The 22,306-nt window shown below is 33.8% G+C and overlaps 2 protein-coding genes and 2 non-coding genes across 6 annotated transcripts; 1 reads left to right on the top strand and 3 right to left on the bottom strand.

Annotated features, from left to right (window-relative positions):
• LOC145589741 (phosphatidate cytidylyltransferase 1-like) lies at positions 1-11,291 on the bottom strand. 2 transcript variants are annotated; one of them, XM_081646419.1, is made up of 13 exons: positions 11,058-11,291; positions 9,116-9,210; positions 8,630-8,883; positions 8,371-8,522; positions 7,114-7,255; positions 5,057-5,213; positions 4,803-4,850; positions 4,621-4,707; positions 2,411-2,539; positions 2,274-2,330; positions 777-860; positions 566-676; positions 1-348 (listed from the first exon to the last, which is right to left on the bottom strand). In XM_081646419.1, exons 2-12 carry the CDS (start codon positions 9,164-9,166, stop codon positions 587-589), a joined length of 1,251 nt encoding a protein of 416 aa, XP_081502545.1. In that variant the 5' UTR covers positions 9,167-9,210; positions 11,058-11,291; the 3' UTR covers positions 1-348; positions 566-586. The 2 variants fall into 2 exon arrangements, with proteins under 2 accessions (XP_081502545.1, XP_081502546.1); XM_081646420.1 differs by having other exon boundaries at positions 1-343.
• Positions 11,292-17,208: 5,917 nt separating this feature from the next.
• Positions 17,209-21,534, top strand: LOC145588002 (uncharacterized). Of its 2 annotated transcripts, XM_081644639.1 has the most exons (6): positions 17,209-17,411; positions 17,638-17,790; positions 17,998-18,168; positions 18,255-18,409; positions 20,202-20,359; positions 21,058-21,534. In XM_081644639.1, the coding sequence occupies exons 1-6, from the start codon at positions 17,321-17,323 to the stop codon at positions 21,113-21,115; spliced, it is 786 nt and encodes a 261-aa protein (XP_081500765.1). In that variant the 5' UTR covers positions 17,209-17,320; the 3' UTR covers positions 21,116-21,534. The 2 variants fall into 2 exon arrangements, with proteins under 2 accessions (XP_081500765.1, XP_081500766.1); XM_081644640.1 differs by lacking the exon at positions 17,638-17,790.
• On the bottom strand, positions 18,685-18,768 carry TRNAL-CAA (transfer RNA leucine (anticodon CAA)). The gene has a single exon. It is a non-coding gene; the product is annotated as a tRNA-Leu (tRNA).
• TRNAL-CAA (transfer RNA leucine (anticodon CAA)) lies at positions 18,868-18,951 on the bottom strand. The gene has a single exon. It is a non-coding gene; the product is annotated as a tRNA-Leu (tRNA).
• Positions 21,535-22,306: the final 772 nt, after the last annotated feature.

Genomic DNA, 22,306 nt, shown 5'->3' with positions numbered 1-22,306 from the left:
TAATTGTTAATGGAATGCAAGGAACCACAGCACCAACAATGGTCAATGAATGGTATTGCAAGAATATATCTTTAAGAAAAACCCTAAAAACAATGAAAACTATTTTAGACAAAATACCAGGAAAATGAATCCCAGATAAAGATTATATGATACACTCTAGTGTACAATGACTAACAAAAAACTCCTAGTTCTTCCACATGTACAATGCAACTGCTACCAATATCACATTCCAAAGAAGATCCAAGCCAAGCCCTAATGAAGTGTCCTAACTCGACAAATACCAGCCCTCTAATATAATCATGAGTTGAGATAGCAGTTCACTGATTACCAACAGCTTCTCCCGCTAATCTTCAAATGAAGAAGAAGTCAATCAAGTATAAGGACAAAGGCAACATAATCCAGCAAAGCTATCAAAGTGATTCACTGGACTAGTACCAAATGCTCACAAGGAAAGCACAGTACGATTGTTCTTCTGAGTTGTCAGTTATATTGGAATGGTGAGTCACAAGTAAGACAGACCACATCTTGCCGTTTAAAAGCATATAGGAAGGGAAGAAAAACAAACCTCAAAGCAATAGCGTGAATTTTAATGTTGTCCAAATCTTTTCTGCTGCAAGATTTCTCCAAGCTTCCGGTATAGATCAAGCTGCTCCTCAAATGTAAGGTTCATCAAAATCTACCAAAGAAATGATGTCAGTATAAAGACTTCATGCAATAACTTTAACAACAGACAAAAAAAACCTTTCTATTATGTATCTGAACAAAGGGAAAACTACCTGGTCCAAGATAGACTCAACTGAGAGGCTTTGTGACTTAACAAAGGATTGATGGTAGATATATGCGAAGACGGCCATTACCATCTGAAAAAATTATAAAAACACTCATGTTTAAATACCGAATTATTATAAAATTTTATTGGGAAATTCTCTTTGGTAACACCATACTTTTTACTTTTCTCAGTGGTGAATTACAAAAAATTTTATGATCTTTGGTAAACCTAAGTTTTGATTACCAAAGATAATACTTATTTTAATTTAAACACATTAATCATAGTTAGTTTTTATATTTTTGTAAATAATTAAATTATTTTTATTTTAAAAAAAAAAAAAACCCAACCCCACCCACTGGTGCCCCAGCCAACCTCAGCCCCCTCCCCTCCGCCAGCGCCACCGCACTTCATTGCCGACTCCACCCACCGTTGGCGGCACCCAAACCCCTTAACGCCGGCGACCATCCCTCATCTCTGAAAACCGCCAGCCGCTCATCCCCCCACCCCCGAAAACCACTAGCCGCTCACCCTCCACCCTCGAAAACCACCAACCTTTCATCCCTCACCTCTGAAAACCGCCAGCCGCTCATCCCCCACTCCCGAAATTCGCCAGCCTTTCATTCCTTATCCCTGAAATCCGCAACCACACTTGGAACCCCTCTCCTATCGGACTCCCCTTCCCTGATTTCCCAATTCCCTCTCCTTCGCCAAATCGGACCCAAACCCACGACCCAAACCACCATCGAAAATCACCGGCGAAAATCAGGACAAAATCATCGGCTTTTGTGGCGAAATTCAACGACGCTGCTTCGAGACGAAGGCCGTGGTTTTTGAAACCAATCGGTTTCGAAGGTGGGAAAAGCCCGATTAACGTTTTTGATGGTGGGGTATTAGTCAGATGGGGGATTTCGAGGGTGGTTTCTAGGGTTTTCGGGGAAAAGGGAGGTGGGTTTCAGGGATAGGGGATAGGCGCGGCGGGCTGGGGAGGCCGAGGCGCCAGTCAGGGAGGTGGTTGGGCATCGGAATGGGTTGGGGCATGAGGTGGGTTGCCGGCGCCGGCGTGGTGAATGTTGTTCGGGGAAGGGGTGGGTTTTTTTTTTTTTTTTTAATTTTTAAATTTAAGTTAATTATTAAAAAAATAATAAAACTAACCATGGTTTATGATTTTAACTAAAAAGATGTTAACCATGGTTTAATATTAACTAAATTGCTCCATTAAGTTCACCATTGAAAATTATAATAAATTAAAGTTTATCAATGATAATAAGAATTTTTGCAGTTTACCACTAAGAAAATTAAAAAGTTTAGTGTTACCATTGAGAATTATAATAAATTAAAATTATAATGGATGCACAATTGACTGCTAAACTTAACATATACTTTGCATATGATACTGTGCAGACTTCGGATTTTCAATTAATTGACTATGCAATCCCCAGAATGCATACCATAATTTTATAAATTAAACAGATTCAATTAGTAACAAATATATTTTGCAGCATACCTGACAATCCATTCTGTCAGTAATTCCACCATGTCCAGGGATGCTATCACCAAAGTCCTGTCACAAGAAAAAGGGTTGTAATCAGATATTGTGGAGGCTTTACATCTGTGTGTAAAGTCAAAGTAATGCGAGTGAACCTTGATCTTGAATGCTCTTTTAAAGCCACTGGCAAAAAATCCTCCAAAAGGTGCTATGATTGATGCGAAGAGGCCTAGACACAAAGCATGCCATTGAACCGGCATGATGGGAATTTCTTTCCAAGGGATCTGCAAAAGATACAATGACAATAAATTCGGAATTCATAATATCTCCTGCAATATTTCATAGCAACATCTAATTTTAGTAGCCATGACTCCAGGAGTAAGGCTTTATCAATCCCAAAATAAAAGTGTCTTCATAGGCAAGAGCATTATTAGTGTCAATGAAGCAAGTGTTGAGATCCACGATACTTTGATGCCAACATATTCTATAAAACATATGGAAACCAAGGATGTTAAAACAGAAAATAAAAAAGCACAGGATATCATCCTTACAAAACAGACAGCAACATCGTTATGCTCTCTAAGTCCCTGTCATCTATTCAACATACAATTTGTCAAATGAGTACCAATTCTTTGTTTAACTACATAGTCAACCCAATTTATATTATAGCTTGACAAGGTAACTAGGTGTTTGCTTCAATACAACTTGCTGATCTTTCTCCGACTTTGGCACAAAGAAATTTTAATTTAATAGCTTAACAAGAAGATTCAAACATTAAGGCTTTTAACTCCATCACAAATAAAATTACTCAAAGAATAAGAGGTATTAGTTCAACATGGAGCCCTTATGATAACAGGTTTTATCACAGCTTGCCTGGCAGTTTCTTACAAAGTGTTCGATAATCTTATTGAATGAAACTTCCTGCTGTAGCAATAAGTCATGTAAAACTAACTTTTTACAGAACATACCAATCTCCAGAAATTCACTCCTTATCTAGAAGAGGAAACTTAACATGTAGTTCGAGGTGATATAATTGTCATGTAATCATGATGGAGCTTATTAAAAAGGCCGCATTAAAAAAAAAAATCAGACAGCCTGAAATCTATGCTCTTGCCAGTAGATAAAATTCTTAAAATGTTTAGGACAAATATATGATTAATTTAATGTCTGATATCATCAGTATTATATTAAAATGGAAGTGATGAGAAACATCCTAACATATATGGTGTTGGATCAAGAACCTTAATGCCCAAGTTCAATGCCCACTTGACTGAGACAAAAGTATGATTATTTGAATGCGAACAATGACCAAAATTCTGAACAGGTGCTATGAAATATAACAGTTATTGTCACCTCACACACCTTCTGCAAATCTCACATTCTCACCTCCTTCCATCAGTTCTTTTTTAAAAATCAACTAACCAAGTTAACCACCGTTAGCTGAAGGGTTTTTTCATCAAAACGAAGAATAGCTATCCACATACACCAACAGCACACTGGGTTAAAGCTGGTCACTCGCAGTCTAGCTCTCATCATGATTTTTTAAGAGATTGCTGACAAAAGTGTCAATTTCTCTGGGCTTGAAGTCAAACATAAATTCTGGAACGTAGAAATTTTTTGGTAATGAAGAGTTACTTCAGATGGCACAAAAAGACCAATCTCAAACAGAATTCCTAAGCAGTCAGCTCTCATTGTCAAAATAGCACTCTTCAGTGAATTGTTAAAGTGAAATGTAACTCCAAACATACTGCTGCCCAAGACATGCATGAAAATGGATGAAACCAGAACAAGTTATCCGAAACTTTTGATGTTATATAAGTGGTCACTGATCAGTATGAAGCTATAAGACCACATTAGAATGAGAAGCTCAGTGGCGGAACCAAGGGGGGGGGCTGGGGTGGGCCATGGCCTCCCCCTTGGTTGATATTATGTATTAAATGTTGCATAAGTATTACTACGATTTTACTTAGCTCAATTGGTTTTAGTTGGTAGTGAGATCTATTCTCCAATCTCCACCCCAAGTTCGAAACCTACCCCCCTACACTTTCATTTTTTATTTTACTTTGCAATACTTACTTGTACCAATTATACTATTTCATAAAGGTTTAACTACTACTCCGGCATTAAATTTTCATTTTCAAATATTTGCATTATGTAGATTTTTTTTTAATTCAAGTACAATACTATATATATTAAATTTGGCCCCCTTAATAAACATTTTCGGGTTCCGCCCCTGGAGAAGCTGACATGGTTACTCCAGCACCACCTTTAGCAATTAGGACAAACAAAAAACAGCAGCCAATAACATACAACTAAGTACAATATAATTTGAAGCATAACACTGAAAACAATGTACGTATCTTACCCAGTTTGCAATATATCCTGGTAAGTGGTAATACTCTGGCTTAAACAGCGGCCCAGGATCACAGTGAAGCCAACCAGTAGACAAGTCCTTCATATATACCAAAGAAAAATACAACAATTAGTCAAGAGATATATTTTGATTTCTTAGAAAATCCTTTAACATTAAGCAACAAAAATATATACCGTTCGTGGACATGTTAGCCACTCAAACCGACCCATGACATTTGCAAGCTGCAATAGAATAAAAAGTTTAACAGATCCATACGTGAAATAGAAGTAAAGAACATTATAGTCTCCTCAAGGGAGATTCAACTTTATGCCAGGGTTAACTTATGCTTTTAAATGGGTCCTATGTTTGCAGCACAAGGACAAGTAAAATAAATCCAAACAGGTCAAAAAGCTGAAATGCATGCCAAAATTTGAAGAGTAGTACGGACCAAAAATGCTGAAATGATGGTTGTAACCGAAGCCCCAATAAATCCTTCCCAAGTTTTCTTAGGAGAAAGCTTAATCAGAGGAGTTTTTCCAAAGAAAAACCCAAATAAATAAGCCGCAATGTCATTTATGACGATAAGTGATGCAGGAAGAAGAAACCTGCAATCATATCAGACTGAGTTATTGTCCTCAACAGCAGAAAGAAAGAAGATAATATGTAGCAGTCTATAAGAATGAAGGATGACAATTCATCGTAGAAGCCATGATACATCAGCAGGGAGAACAAGGCTATAACACAAAATCTCTTGTCAAAGTCACAATCACATTTATCCTAGTAAGTCAACATTATGTATGAAAGGCTTTGCCAGATCCTCTAATTTTGATATCTTAGCCTTACGAATAAAAAAGGCTTTTAATTAATCATAGAATATCATAGTTTATCACACCCAGGAACAAACTATAGTCTGAAAATATATTAAAATCATTTGAAGAATGTGTTGTTAATATTCAAAAGACAGAGAAGTTTCAATAATCTTCACACAGCATTCTCAACTTTTGGTGCTAATAGTTTATTCATGAGAAACACAGAATCCAAAAGTGTATACAGAATTCACAAACTAAAGCTCACCACAGTGTCACGCTTCTACTTCCTTCTAACAGGAAAGGTTCAATGGCACAATTGAACAAATATAAGCAAGAGAAAGAAAGAGGATTTTAAGAAAATACAGACACAGTATACTTTGTACTTTAAAGTAACAAGAACAAAGGTAACAAAAATCTTTAATCTAAATAAATTATTTCTGAGTGAAACTCTTATGCAAACAACAACAATTAGATGTAGAAGCAAAGAAAAATGGTTGTTCACAGTGTATGAAAAGGCATGCTTGAGGCTAAAAAGATGGTAACCTCTAGGGCCAGTGAGGTGGTCTAGAGTAAAACCCACGCCATATCCTTTAAAGTTTAAAGTGTTCCGTGTAATTAAATATCATGACCGCTTTAATATGTGATCCTATTGAATATGTTCTTATTAAAAAATAATGCCTTTACCCCTGTACTTGTTCCAAGGCTCTAGGATACCTATCACCTCAGTGCATGCCTTTTAAAAGGCACCAATTGGTTAAATAAAATAGGAGAGCTCGGCTTAGATTTAGATTTCATTTTGAGCTTCTGACCAAGTAAACCCGCTTACATGAAAGTGTTGCTCCCAACATATATAGTCCTTCACTCCTTCCTCTGCAGGAACCCAGAACCATCTGGAGAACTACACATTTGGATCCAGATAGATGAAAAATACTTGAAGCACCAGATTTACATTGCTCCGATACTGCTCACTGATAGCCTTTAAGGACAAGAAAGCTAGGGACTATGATAATGATACTAAAAATAAGGCGCCGACACTGAGACAGATTATCTTGCAAGGTCATAGCTCATCCATTTACATTCTACTGAGCTTTTATGAGAATCCAAACAAAGAACTAAAAATAGAATTATGCATACACCAGCGTCATTCAGTTTCAGACTAAAGGATGAAACAATACATCTTCGCTTCTTTTTCCTTTCTTTTTTCTTTTGAAAAAGGTAATGTAGCTTTCTTTCAATGCATCTTTAGTAATAAGATATAACAAAGGCTATGTTCTCTTCACCTTATTCAGAAGCTTATTATTTATTCCTGTAATATGACCAGATTAGACCAAACCAGAATATATTCAAACTCGACCATGTCAAAATGTCTTATTATCATTTTCTTATTGTCAAAAGAGCTTTTTAATTCCATGGGTTAGATAGACCTGACATTTAGACAAATCTAACAAGATTTCTCACTTGGTAATTTCTTATAGACTTGCATGCACATATGGTTGAAGTTGAGTCACACAAGGAGACCAGGCCATGCTTTAGAAAATTATGATAAAGATACAAAACGACAGAACAATTCATCTCCACACTTTTTTGCCAAAGAGAAAAAAGAAAAGATTGCCATAAACTGTAGGCAATTTATCTTAGATTGGGAAAATAAAATAGTTAATTTACATCTTTCACTGTGTACTGAAAGTTCTCTTACCAAAACATTCCTTCAAAGATGTTGGCCACCGTGAATGATGACTGTGTGAACACAACAGTAAGTATCATGTGCGTCCATGCATACTGGCCAAACTGATACTTGTACATCTTCTTCTTCAGAGAGAGAATAAACCACACAAAACCTGAAGTCAATTGCAAAGTAACTTCAGCAACTTTTTTTACCAGATAAAAAATGCATATCAAATAGAAAAAGATAAGACAATTAGTGGTAAATTTTCACGGAGCATAATACTTCAATATCATAATTTACAATTATCAAATCTTATGGCCAAAACACTTATATATTGATTCCCCTTTGAAATCGCTCCTCATGATAAAACATTCAGATGCCACTTAAACATAATTAAATAGGCTAACAAGGATAAAGACATCCATTCTGACAAAGTTCATACTTCGTAGATAAGTACTTTCATAAAAAATAAAAATAAAATACTCATACAAAGTATTTAAGTATATCCACTTGTCAGTTGTGACTAAAGTTAAATATTATTCCTCATAAAATAAGTTTTGGTAGCACTTCTATTGACAAAGGATTATTAAAAAAAACACTTCTACTATTTTTTTCGGAGATTTGAGTACAACCTCCCCCCATCATAATTCACAAACAGTCCAACAAGATATAAATCTTATGGGTTATTTTCTAGTTTTGCTTTATGCATATCCCAACATCTGCATATTGAATATGAAGCATAAAAAATTATACTTTGAAGGCTGAATGCAATCAGGTTCATACAAGCAGAATTGGTTAGAAAAGATTGAAAACTATAATAAGGGAATAGACAATTAGACATCTATATTACTCACTCTTGTACCCATGTCAGATACTCAACACTCAACTTGGGTATGGAGACACTTCATTTCAAACTAAAATCATGGGAAATTTTCACAAAATAGTCAAGTCCAACACTTGGAAAATAAAGGTGTCTGACAAGAACAACCAAGTTCGAGTAACATAAGGAATAGTATTTATTGATTAGAAACATCAACATAGATGGGATGCATGTCTCTTACAATATCACAATCTCAAGCAACAATACTTCCTGTCTTCCACTTTTGGAGGATATACTCAGCAAACAGTGTAAAGGGACAGATTCCAGACAACTAGAACACTTGGGGCTAGGAAGAAAAAAAAAAAAAAAAAAAACCTTACACGCTTGCAATTATACTGTAGCCCAATTAATTAATCAATCATGTCTTCATTTGCAAAACAAGAAAACAAAAAGGAAAGCTGACCAACCTGCGATATACAAGAAATAACAGATAACCATATGGTATTTTATAAGAATGCTAACAAGCCTATACAATACTTTGTCTGAAGTGACAGTATTGACAAGCCGCTGACTGAGGAATCGACCATAGACAAACAACATTGCAGTGAAGAAAAAGTGCCTGAAAAGGTAAAATAGCACATACAGAATTAGAACGCCATGCTTTCATTTGCTATTAAAGATATTCTAGGCAATTCAATCTAGATCTTATGAACTTGAAACTCTCACCAATTTAATAGCCGAAAACCAGGAAGATCTCGATCCTCTCGGACCTTCCTTAGCAGATTAAACAGCTCTTTTGCCATCAGGATTTGGATCAGCATCACCATGGCACAAATATAAAGATGGCCCATGTAGATGATGAGGACAAAGGCCCCAATCATCCAAAGGGTAGAATGTGTACGGATCCACATTGACTTGTACTTGTTACGATCATTGACAAGTAAATTCCCCCCATTTGGTTTAGTGTCATCAGCAGGATTCTAATGGGGAATATTTCATCAATTTTGAAATGAGAGATGAGTTAGAATGGCTTATAGCCTTATAGAGGCAATTCAACAGATAATTTCAATGAAAAATGAGTTTAGCAATCAAGAGGTGAACGAAAGTAATGGAAATAAAGTAATCCCAGTACAAAGGAATGAAAATTTGGAACAGGACAATTTTCATGTACATCTAAATGAATTCAGAAAACACATTAAGAAACAAACCAACCTCATTAGACTGCTTACGGCGCCTGAGCTTATTCATGACTCCAACTTTCATCCCTTCTCACACCGATACCAACAGTACACATACACACTAACTATCTGAAAAGGGGACCAAGTAAGTCATTCAAATTGGGCGCATATGTTATCTGATATAGAGCTCAATATTTCCAGACAAACCAAAATAACAGGGCTTGAGAAGACTATGGCACAACAAAAGATACTGAGCAGTGAGCACAACACAGACATCAACTGATAAAGAGATAATATTAAAAGAAAGGATGGAAAACACCAGACTAATGTTGAGTAGGCATGAACTTAGTCACATGACCTGTATGTATCGTCTTATGGTGCTCAAATAAATGATGTATCAAGTAAGCAAACAAAATATTGCTAATTATAATTCAAACACATTTAAGGAAATAAGAAAACAGCTATAAACTTTGTACTTATTCACATGAGCACAAATTCAAACAACATAACATTTGTGCCCATGAAGAGGAGTATTGCATTTTTCTCACCCTACAGCATAAGTCCATTCTAATCAAACATCATTTACAAAATTTCAATAAACCTATTTTAGTCAGACACCTCATTCTAGTGTACAATATCCAGGTTTTCATGACATCGCCAATAACATGTGCTGCATATACCCCTCATTGCACCTCAAATACTGTTAAATTTAGAAACAATATGAAATGGGCTTGGGCAACCCGAACAAAGGAGGAGAAGAGTTTGGTCCACAAACAAGGCTTTGGAGCTTTCATACTAAAACCAATTGGCAATAGTAGGAGTAACTCCTCTACCTTATAAAGTGGAACCAACTCTCCTATTTCTCCAATGTGGGACACTCACAAGTGGGCTACAATGGGTTTCAACACTCCCCCTCACTTGTGAGTGTCTTTAGAACTTAGAGCACACCAGAAGGTACAATATAAATCCTCTTTGGGAATGAACATCCAATAGAGGCCCCTTAACCAGTGGCTTGACAAATGCCCAGTTATAAACGGCCCAACAAACCTGGGCTCTGATACCATGTTAAATTTAGAAACAATATGAAATGGGCCTGGGTAACCCGAACAAAGGAGGAGAAGAGTTTGGTCCACAAACAAGGCTTTGGAGCTTCCATACTAAAACCATTGGCAATAGTAGGAGTAACTTCTCTACCTTATAAAGTGGAACCAACTCTCCTATTTCTCCAATGTGGGACACTCACAAGTAGGCTACAATGGGTTTCAACAAATACTCGTGTAACATCCTCAACCCTCCAATTTTGGTATGAACACTTGACACTTCATGTTAGACAACACTCATAGAAATTATTCATAAATAGTCGAGTTTAATACTTGGAGACTGCTTTTGTCTGACCCAAGTACTCGAGTCCAAGTAACATAACCAACAATACCATGATTCAAATCAAACCTAAAACAAGTCAATCCTTCAACAAAACCAACCCATGACATTTTCCACCTTCCAAATGCAAGGTACCATTGCTATCAATCAAGGTAAAGAACAATACTTTCCAATTTCTTCAGTGTATGAATCATACAGAAAGCTCAATATAACAAAAAGGTCAAAACCCAGAAGAAGAAAAAAAACAAGCATTCTTAAATATGCTCATCATTTCGTTCATTAATCAATGTCTCCAATTATAAAGGAATTAAACTAGAGCTTTCTACAAACATCATATCAACCCAAAAGCACAAGAAAGAACTATCATTTAATCGAACTGTCCAATCAATTAACCGATAAAATTCATCCAAATCTCCCAAACTTCAGATTCAACAAAATACCCATCAAGAAATTAAGCAAACGAACCAAAATTAAGAAAAGGAGTTAACTCTAATTCTCAATAATTGCACAAATGCATAATATTCAGTTGAAAACTACAAAAATCAGAAATTAAAATAAAATTTCGAATAAAAATTAGAAGAAACAGGCGAACTTACCAGAGAAATACAAGTGTAAAGATTGTAGAGATTTCCGAAGAAAATAAATAAATAAATAAAATAACAAAAAAAAAAAAACCCACGAAAATCAAATGAAATATTTCGTATTTTGAGTTTACGAAACCATTTGAAAGTGATTTGGGTAATGAGAGTGACAAAGAAAGGTTGATAAATGAAAAGGTCTTTCGGTTTTGCTGTTAGCTTAACACTCTGGAGGGAAATATTGTAGGAAATTTTTTTTATTACTAGTTACTAGTAATAATTAAAATTATATTTGGAATTTAATTTATGAGCTATTAAAAAAAAAAAAAGCATCAAAAAGCATTTTTCATGTCGATGCCTTTCTCTTTCAAAAAGTAAATTCTTTGAATTTTTGCACTATAAAAGATTCTTAGTGATCTGTAAGGGGGAAAAGGAGAGATGATAAGATGAATAAATTTCAAATGGGAAAAATTGCCCTGTTTAATCTCAAATTTCGTTTATTTTTTATCACTCTCAACTTTATACCCTATTAATTTTGATCGATCATTCAACTTAATATTGTAAGTTACCAGACACGTGTCCACACATGATAGGTCTAAAAAAAAATTTTAAATAATAATAATAAAAAAATAACCTTTACCCAGTTGCAAGGTGGTCGAGACACCTTTGTCAGGCGGCGCCCTGTCGTTTTCGGTAGGAGGCGGCTTCTGCTATCGCCGGCAAGGAGAAAGCCCTTGTCGTTTCGGCTAGGCGGCAACCGCGATGCTAACTCCGATCGCCGACATTCTCCCTTCCCCAATTCTTCCACCGTTTTCGCCCTGTTCCCTGCCGTTTCGCACCTCCATCTTCTTCCCCGTCCGTTTCTACCCCTTCCCCACTGGATTTCGCCATCCTTTCCTTTCCCTGTAGAATTCCGACTAGCCACCTTCCATCCCTATTGAATTTTGACCCCTTTCCCCATTATTTATGCCCCCTTTCCTTTCCCCAGCTTTTTGGTGCGCGAGAGAAAAGAGATCGATGGGGGCATGGGGCTATTGCTTTGGTGGCCGGTGCTCCGGGGGAAAGGGAATAATGGCTGGCAATGGGTGGTTGCAGGCTGTCGTTGGGTCTTGAGTGTTTTTTTTTTTTTACTTATTAACCAATCAGGTTGCAACATGCGTACAAGTAATCCCAAGTTAGCATGGTTTACCTCTTTAACCGGTTTCAAGTCACTTAAGGGTGATAAAAATTAACATGATTTAAAGTTAGGAGTGATAGTGAATAAATTGAAGTTGGGATTAATATTGTCGGATGGAGTAAAGTTAGGATTAATGGTGGCAATTTTTCCTTTCAAATGTTCGATTGGTAGGTTTTTTTTTTTTTTTTTTTTTTTTTTTTTTGAGAAACATTCGATTGGTAGTTTTATCTATGTAAAATGATGTTATTTAAAACCGAATATGTCATTTTAGGTAAATAAAGGAATTTGAAAAAAAAAATATAGGAATGAAAATTGAATAACTAGAGTTCAGAATTCTATGGGTTTGTTTTGGTGCTTCCCCTACTAATACCAAATCATTGGATTTTTATCGACTTGTTTATTATAAAAATAACTATAGGGTCAAATCTACTTGGAATATGTGGACAGAGTCGGGTTGGGCTTTTCGGACATATGCTAGCTAAATTTTCAAGCCAATATCATGTTGAAACCGGTAACATTGGTTATTTTACTAGTGTTTATTCATGAAATGAAAATAAGAAAATAAAATTAATGAGAAAATTCACATTAACTCTTTTTGATACTTTTGTGAAAGAGGTAGAGAATGTGATAATAGTAGATGTTTATAAGTTATTGTTATTATTGGATTCGACACCACCACTTTGATTAAAATGTCTTTAGCATAAATTCTTTTTTTTCCCTCTCAAAGCCATTAGCTTTTTTATTTATTTACTTTACCTAAGGATAGTCTATTTAAGCATGTGATGAGAGTAGGGAAAATCATGAGTACTTGGTATATAAGATATTTAGTTTTGGCTTTATTCTCTAATCTTGAGTTTAGTCTACGTACTATGCATGCAATGTCAGTTGTTTGTTATTTTAAAGCATATATAGAGCGAGGATTTAGGGCCTGTCCCGATTTATTGAATTGAATTGAACTGAAATGAATTGTTTATGAGAGAAATAAATCAGGAACTGAATTAAACTAAACTGAACTGAAATTAAGCTGAACAGAACATACCCTTATTGACACTAATAGTCTTGAGGCAAGTGCAATAAAAGAGTGTGAGAAATATAGGTTTACCTTAACTGATGAACGTCAACCTCAATATGTGTAGAATGGTTAGAATGAAGCATATGATGACATATATTGAATGGTGCATGGAATTATTTTATGGTAATGTTGGTTTAGAATGCAAATTTTGTGATAGGCTCATAGCTAGAGTTTGAGAGTGATACATTAACTTTGAATGCCATTAACTTAGAGTACCTAAAGCCACATGTCTCTATAAGCATTCATGTTAAGATACTTGATACTTAGAGTATACATGTCTCCAAATAAGCGTTTCAAGGGTTTCTTTGGATGGCATTCACGATTATTTACTTTGCAATTTTAATAAACTCAAGAGACATTTGAGAGTTGGCCCACCCTCGTTATAAATGATGCACTCAGAATTAGCATAGTCTCATTAATTCTGTTATTATAAGGGGATAGAATAAAGTAGTAGATAAGCTTGTCAATTAGGTTTCATCCAAGAGGAGAGGATGATTATTTCAATGTTCCTCCGATCAAAATAATTGATCTTCTTTGGGAGAATGTGATAGGTGTGGCTACGTCGCATTTATTTGTTTTATTTTTCACGCTTGGCCTTTTTTAATTTGCACCAAATAAATAGTTTAATCATTTGTCTAAACTTTGAACTCTTTCAATTCCACTCTAGCTCACACATGCCTAAACATGTACAAATATGTCATTATGACAAAGTAATCACATATATAAGCTACCTAAGTTTATTTGATTAACATTCTAATTTTCTAGTGATTTCCATGAAAATTGCTTAAACAAACCAAAATTCCATCATAACTCTATTTTTTTTTTGATAAAAATTCCCTACACAATGTCCACATCAGTAAATAAGCCGAGCTTTATTTTATCGCTAATTCAATAGCATTTTAGAGTTTTGCCATATTCATAATTTTCCGAATCTAGCCATTTGATCAGTATTCCATGAAAAAAGAAAATAAAATGCTCTATTCTCTAGTATTATTCCTCACTTGCCGTGGTGCACAACCTCCCTCATCAATGCTACCATGGTAAGGCCTTATGCACCGCCGCCTCCCGCAACCAAGGGCAGCAAGTCAGCAACAATCACTCTACGCAAATAAAAAGATTGCCCTAATTTGATACATTTTTATTAATTGATAATTGATGTAATTGATAATTGATGTAATTGCTAATTAAATTCAAAATTGATATTAGTTTAGGTGTGTGTAACATTATTATACTTCATGATTAGTATGGCTTCGCTCTTTTTTTTTTTTTTAAAAAAAAAAAAACTAATTTATGTCTATCCGCTAATTGAATTAGTGGTTTCATGGATGGTAAATTCGCTATTAATATTAGCGGTTTTATACTGAACCAGATTTTTTAATAAGTTGGCGTGGACGGTATATAGGTAATTTTAAACAAAAATAGAGTAATTGTGGAATTTTGTTGTGTAAAAACCAATTTCAGGGAGATCACTCTATTTTTTTTTTCTCATACTAAATTTTTCTTACTCTCAAATAAATGTAAAATAACTAAAAAAAAAAAGTAAAGTTGTAAATCCTCTTGCCACATTGCAACATTTCACAAGACTTACAACATGACTAAAAACGTGAATTGAATTTGGTCATGATCAATTTATCATGACTTTAATTTGCTTGGTCATCAAACTCTCTATCTTTCTCCTTATTCACATTTAATTTCTCATACTCTCTCTTTCTCTCTAACCCATGACCATTGGGCATTGGGGCATTGACTAATGGTTACTGGTTAGTTGGTCATATTGTTACACTCTACTTGCATGCCATTCCCTTAAATAAAATTTAGCCAAGAAGTTTTTTCCAAATTTTATTTTTAATTAAAATTAATCTTAAGTTGTAAAAATAAAAATCGAAAAAAAATTATAAAAGCTCTAATCAATTTTTTAAAAAGTAGTAAAAAGTATAAAAAGAATATATCATAACTTTTATGTATGAAAAAATTCTTATTAAAAAAAACCAATAATTATTATTACAAATTTAGAACTGCTAGGCAATAATCACGTGTCAATAAAATAATGTTGGGAAATTATCTAATTCCCAAATTACAGCTACTCTTTTTCTAATTCCCACCCTACCATCCACGTCACCGGTTCAGTGGGAATTTTTTTTAAAAAACGGGTTTATTAGAAAACCGCTACTTCAAGTAGCGGTGTGCTACTGAAAACCGCTACTTCAAGTAGCGGTTTACATATTAGAAACCGCTACTTGAAGTAGCGGTTTGTATTTACTAATTACTGATTTACAGATATTTTGTTTTTAAAGAAAAACTTACAAAACAAACCCATAAACCGCTACTTGAAGTAGCGGTTTTAATTTCATAAACCGCTACTTCAAGTAGCGGTGTTTTGAGGAAAACCGCTACTTGAAGTAGCGGTTTGTTGCTGGACCGAGAAAAAAAAAATTGGTTTGTTTTCCTTAGCTGACGTGGACGGTATAATGGGAATTAAAAAAAGAGTAGCTGTAATTTGGGAATTAGATAATTTCCCAACATTATTTAGGAAAAGGGCTCGATTTAATTAAAGTATAACTATAATAGTTTTAATCAATTATAATTTTTTTTAGTAATCGTATGTACGGGACCGCACCTAAGCTAGTTCTAGACTATAGCACATGTAGCTATGCAAGTTGGGATATGGATTATGAACACCAAAGCAAAATATATGAATTTTACCAAATGCTATATACTTCCTCGTAGATAACATGTTTCTTTTCTCACGTTTGTTAAAAATTCGATAGAAAATATATCTTTAATTATATCATTAAAAAAAACTACTAAAAATCACAAATATTAGTCAAAGCATAGTTAACAAATAGTGTCAAATGTCAAAACATGTCATCTAATTTAGAAGGGATCAGAGGAAATACTTATTTAGCGACCATGAACAATGACACTAAGACACATTTCTTGATGAATTTCGAATGTGTATGTAACTAACTAATAAGCACATTGCATGAAACATGACACATCCACCACAACTATATAGCTCATCACAATCAATCCATGATACGAATCCGCGTTTGAACCTAACAATCATTTATCAATTACCACTCAGTTACCACTTCGAACAATTGACTTTATTTTATGTGAAGTTTTAAAAAATTATTATTGACTTTAATTAACATGGATGCAAGGGTGGAAAATCCGTCAATGCGTCGGGCTTGGCATTTATTTATTTATTTATTTTGACAATAGGGCTTGAGGTTGATTTCAGGTCAATTTGAAGTGTGCTGAAAAAAAATAATTAAAAAATAGTGTAAATTTAAGTATCAATATCCAAATTCTCATTTAAACATCAATGAGGAAAAAAAAACATCATTTACACGCCTATACAAAAAACTAAAATACTGCATTTATTATTCGGATAAATTAATGAAAGACTACTTCTCTAGTCATGTGTGATATGAAGTATAATTGTATGTTAAGTTGCGGAGAATCGGAGATATATAACATAGAATACGTCAACAAATATACTCTAAAAATAATGGTAGTTATATACATATATAGACTTAAATCTTAATTACTAAAAAGTTTTTTTTGATGAATAATTACTAAGAAGTTAGAAGTTTAATTTTATGTGTACAAGCACATGATCAACTATAACACATCAACAAGGTCGCCGTCTAAAATTGTCCATGTTGCATAATGCATAACGTCCGACTTACAATTTAATTTTAATTTGGGTGCATGCCAAATAAGAGTATTATATATCATGAACTTTTTTCCATTAAAATATGGTAAACAAGCCTTCACTCCAAAATTCCCCTTTAATACAACTAACCAACAATCAAACTTTTGGTGTTGAAGAATGTCAATGGAGAGAGAAATTGAGAAAAATAAATGATTATGGAAGTTCCCCCTACATGTAATGTGATTTGACCAAGCATGTTTTGGTGCATAATAAGAAGTATTAATAATTATTAAACCCACCTTCCAAAACTTCCCTTTAATCCAACAAAAAATCAATTTTTTGGTCATAAACGAGTTATTTATCAAGTTTCAATGGAGAAAGCAAAATGGGAGTGGAAGCTCCTCCTAGCCCTTTCTCTATCAATTGCTTTTGTTGCTTTTTCAGAGGACTTCCCCTCCCAAGGTAATCCCCTCCTAAATTTTCCCGTTCATATTGTATACTCCTTCTGTCTGGAATTAATTGGTGTTGTGTTAAAGTGTTGATAGCATAAGTTGAAATAGTAATGTACGAATAATGTGACAAATGAATTTATCCTGGGTATAAATAAGTTACATATGAAATTTGCAACTTTTTTGAAACATAGTTGATAAATTTCTAATAATTGGTTGTTTTGTTATGGGAAATTTAGGATGCTATTGGACTAAAACATGCCTACATAAGTTGAAGGGAGAATGTGGAGGTCTTGTGTATAATCAGTCAAACACCTGCTATGGCCAATGCCAGGGGAAAAAATATTCATCCTGTCCTCCTGACCATACACATTTTTACTGCTGCATAGCCGGTAATTTAATTTCTTTAACGGTTTCATGCTAGGAAATTCAATCATAAACCATACCATTACTGTATTTTAGTAAACGTGACATTTGTATTTTTGGCCATGTTAAAATAATATGTGCGGCTATTAATTAGTACTGATTCTGTTAGTGAAGAATATGCGATAATATAATAATTCCCTAAGAAGCTTGTTATTCACATATTCGATCAACAGGAAGTCCCACAAAGGTGAAAGATGGGTGCAAAAAGTGTGAGAATAAGGTGGAAGATGGCGACGAATTCGTCTGTTGTGCAGACTGCTCTTATCCGGATATGGTGTATGGTGATACTTCATCAGGGTACTGTAAAAGTGGTGCTGAATTGATTTCACAACCAAAGCCTAAAGGTATAAATTTGTTATGTAATACTGCTAGTACAATTGTTGTAAAGCTAGTATACTACAGCTTATTTTAAGTCTGTTTTACATTGTAGAGGTGTTTGAATGGGTTGTTGGACCGTGGTTACCGTGTTCTGCCCCTTGTGGTGGTGGGATTCGGAGTCGAAGAGTCGATTGTTATGCTGTAATTGAGGAGACTTCGTCCCCTGATTATCCAGTGTATGATGAGCAATGTTCAGATCAAGAAAAGGTGAGTCTAAAGTTTATAGAATTATTACTCATCACAATATTATGAGTTTGGATGTGCTATATTGGCCTAAGTATGTTCATTATCTTGCATGATTTTCAGGATGGTCAACATTATCTCTTGTTAAATTGTTATTATAATTGGTCTTACTTCCGCAACTTGACCTATAATATTGAACAAATTATCTGTATTAAGTACTCGTCTTGAAGACTGTGCAAAGTCAAATGGGGCAAAAAAATAGAAATACAGGAGTATGATAATATGACGGAAAATAAAAATGTCAGAAGTGGGATTTGAACCCACGCCCTCGTTAGAGGACCAGAACTTGAGTCTGGCGCCTTAGACCTCTCGGCCATCCTGACTCGGTTGAGGATGTAACATTAATTGCTAAGAATATAATTAAGACTTTATAAAAAGTATACATTGTATAATAAGGTAAGAAATTAATTAGGAGCAAAAATTGTCAGAAGTGGGATTTGAACCCACGCCCTCTTTCGAAGACCAGAACTTGAGTCTGGCGCCTTAGACCACTCGGCCATCCTGACTTCTGTGTTGTTTAAAGAGAGTTTATAAAAATAGTTAAACTAAGTTTTAGGCTTATATTTTCAACAATAAAACTTGATGGGCTAGGAAAAAAGGTCATGGATGAGTTGGATCGTTGATGTGTTAATGTGTGGATATTTAGTGATGCATGTTTAGTTGTTTACTCATCGTATTGGGTCAGATTTAGATTGGTATAAAGCATTAAATATCACGAACAATTTTGTTTAATTTTTTGGACTCCAATGAAAAAAGCAATTTTTGTGTAAAAATTAATGATAAAAGCATTTTAATTCGTCTAAAAAATAATTAGATCAATTTATTTGTCCGATTATTTTTAATAATAATAATAATAATAATAATAATAATAATAATAATAATAATAATAATAATAATAATAATAATAAGATCTTGCTAACGAACGTCCCCGGGGCGTTGGATAAACATTTAAAATACTACCAAAAGTGATACATATTTGGGAAACCATGATAAAATCACGCGTTGATCGGTTTAATTAATATTTATTTTAATTTAATCTTTCTACTTTTTGCTATTTTATCCAACGCCCCCAGGGCGTTCGTTAGCATTTGCCTAATATTTCATATGTACAAATTAAATTTAGAATTTTATTTTCATAAAGTATCAATATTTCATATGTACAAATTAAATTATAATTTTATTAAAAAAAAATTATTACAATCATAAATTATCATATAAATTTATTTTTTGTATCATAGTATTTTTTTGAAGCGAAGGAATTAGCTCAAAATGCACCACATCCATTATTTATAATGTATTCTAATCAATTAAAGCAATATACTTTACAATCTAGAGTCATTTCGGACAGGGTCAATATTTTAGGTTACGGGTCAATAAATGTTTTTCACCAATGTTATTATTAGTCATTACATGCCTACTATATAGTTTAAATCACCACAAAAACACATCAATTCCTAAGTAATTTTGTATCAATGATATATTTTAAAATTTGACATATAGATTAAAAATTTATCTTAAAATTCAATAAACAACCCGGGCATCGCACGGGTACAAAACTAGTAATAATAATAAATGTATTTTCTGTAAACGTTCTCATTAAGTGACTGTACTCAAAAAACAAAATTCAAAACAAAACGAACTTTTTAAAATGGAAAGAGTATTAGATTAGAGTTATTGATTATCCTCTCATTAAATATGGTTCTCTTTATTATTATGATAATAAAAGCATTTTATTTTATTTTTTTTGAATTGACAGCCCATAGTAAGAGAGACATGCAATTTACAAAGTTGCGTAGTGAGCAAAGGCAAAGAAAAGGAAAGAAGGCATAGTAGAACATCCAATTTGATGATCGCATTTCTCATCTTTGTTGGGCTTGTTGCTCTTGGGTCTGCAGCTTTTGTTTTCTATACAAGGTACCTTATTTTTTCCCCCTTTTGACCTAAGAAAATCCAATTCAACAAACAAAATTAAGATTAAAAGAAGAAGTTAAAATAATGCTTGGTTTGGCCATGAGCCCATAAGTTGAGCTGAAACGACTAAACTTCCTAAATGATTTTATCAAGATTAATATTGAACTTAAAATAATATATGAGCTTCTCTTGATAATAATTAATAAACCAAGTTTGATCTGAACTTGAACTTGAGCTTGATAAAGGATTGCATGATTCGACAATAAGTCAATACGTATAATATACATGTTGTTAATTAATTAGAAATATAAGGTAGTATTAGGCTTAAGTCTTGTTATAAAAAATCTCTTAACTATGTCATTCTACTAATAATTTAGGCTTTAGGGTAGAGGATATATAACAATCTAATAAAATATGTTAGGTGTACAAGACGAATGTCTTAGACATTGAGTTTAGCTCGATTAAATGGCTAATCAAAAAATGAAACCATTTGTTCAAACTGATTATAAATTGTTCATGAGTATGTGGGTTTTGTTCGTGTTTATTATCCCTATTAAGAGTTTCATGCGTTTTCTTTACTTGATTTATATCCATCACGATTTTACCTTAATTTGCTATGTAATTTCCCTCTTAAATTCGACATTTTCAAGCCTATTTATGTGACAATTAAAATAATGCACTTTCTATATGGTTATTTGCAGGAGAACATCTGGCGACGAACAAGGTTACGTTTACATCATGATGGAAGGATTTTCATAAAAATTCATACGTAGAAGTGTAGCATGGGAGATTAGTCTTTTAAATATTTTTTTTTAATATAAAAAATACATATATATGCAAGTAATGCAAGTATTATTCTTTTGTCAATAGTTTCATCTTACTTGTATATTTTACAACATTATATTTTTCTTTTCAAGGGCTAATTGAACATACAGAAAGGCTTTTTTTTTTTTTTTTTTTTTTTTTTGGGTGCTCTTAAGTTGAATTATTCGGAGTAGAATATAGTTTCGTTTATAAAATGTAAACAAATATGTATCAAAGTAGTCTATATACTCACACCCCAAAATAATGCTCTTGTTTTGACTTTAGGACAAAATATAACCAAACATATATTCTTATTACATTTCTTCTATTTTAATTTATTAATACAGTATTGCATTACTTCGGGCTTGTTCACATTTATTGAGCTAAACTGAATTGGACTAAAATGAGCTGAAATGTGAGAATGGTGAGATGTTATATTCGTATCAGTCTATTTGATTTAATATTCACATTTAACTATACTTTAACCTAATGTTTATAAAACAATTGTATTAATATACTGTAACACCCCGGCCCTTTCCAGAAGGTCACCCATCCCAATACTACTCCCAGGTCCCAGCCAAGCACGCTTAACTACGGAGTATCTCAGCATATGAACTCTCTAAAAGGAAGATGCATCTTGTTGATATTGAGTAGTATATCAAATCCATTTAAAGCAATCATAAGGGATATTACATATACTATCAAATGAATTGTTAGTAATAATAAAGCGAGTGAAAAATGTGCGAATACTATAAAATTAATTGCCAAGACACTATAAGTGTATAACTCATCAAATTTGGCCCAAGATGACCCATGGCGTGTTCTAGCCTGGACGAACTTTTTCATAGGTGATCACAATTCACGGATTAGATCTTGCCCAAAAAAGAGTGGTGCGTTTCACGCCAAGGTTATGGATCGAGAAAATCATGCTCAAACTTGCTACTTGGGGGGGGGGTCAAAATTAGCGGGTTTTCGGGTCAAAATAAATTCGGCTCAAAATTTAACTAAAAATTGAATTTGTAGGTTGCCCAAACCCCCAAAAATTTAAAAATCAAATCGGATTGAACCGGGCCAATTTGAAAAGATCTACCTTAATAAAAAAAATACAACTTAAAAGTCCAAATAGAATATCGAATATCGGATATA

This window comes from Chenopodium album, chromosome 17, assembly GCF_948465745.1.
Source record: "Chenopodium album chromosome 17, dcCheAlbu1.1, whole genome shotgun sequence".
Taxonomy (NCBI): domain Eukaryota; kingdom Viridiplantae; phylum Streptophyta; class Magnoliopsida; order Caryophyllales; family Amaranthaceae; genus Chenopodium; species Chenopodium album.
This window is presented reverse-complemented; position numbering and strand designations above follow the sequence as displayed.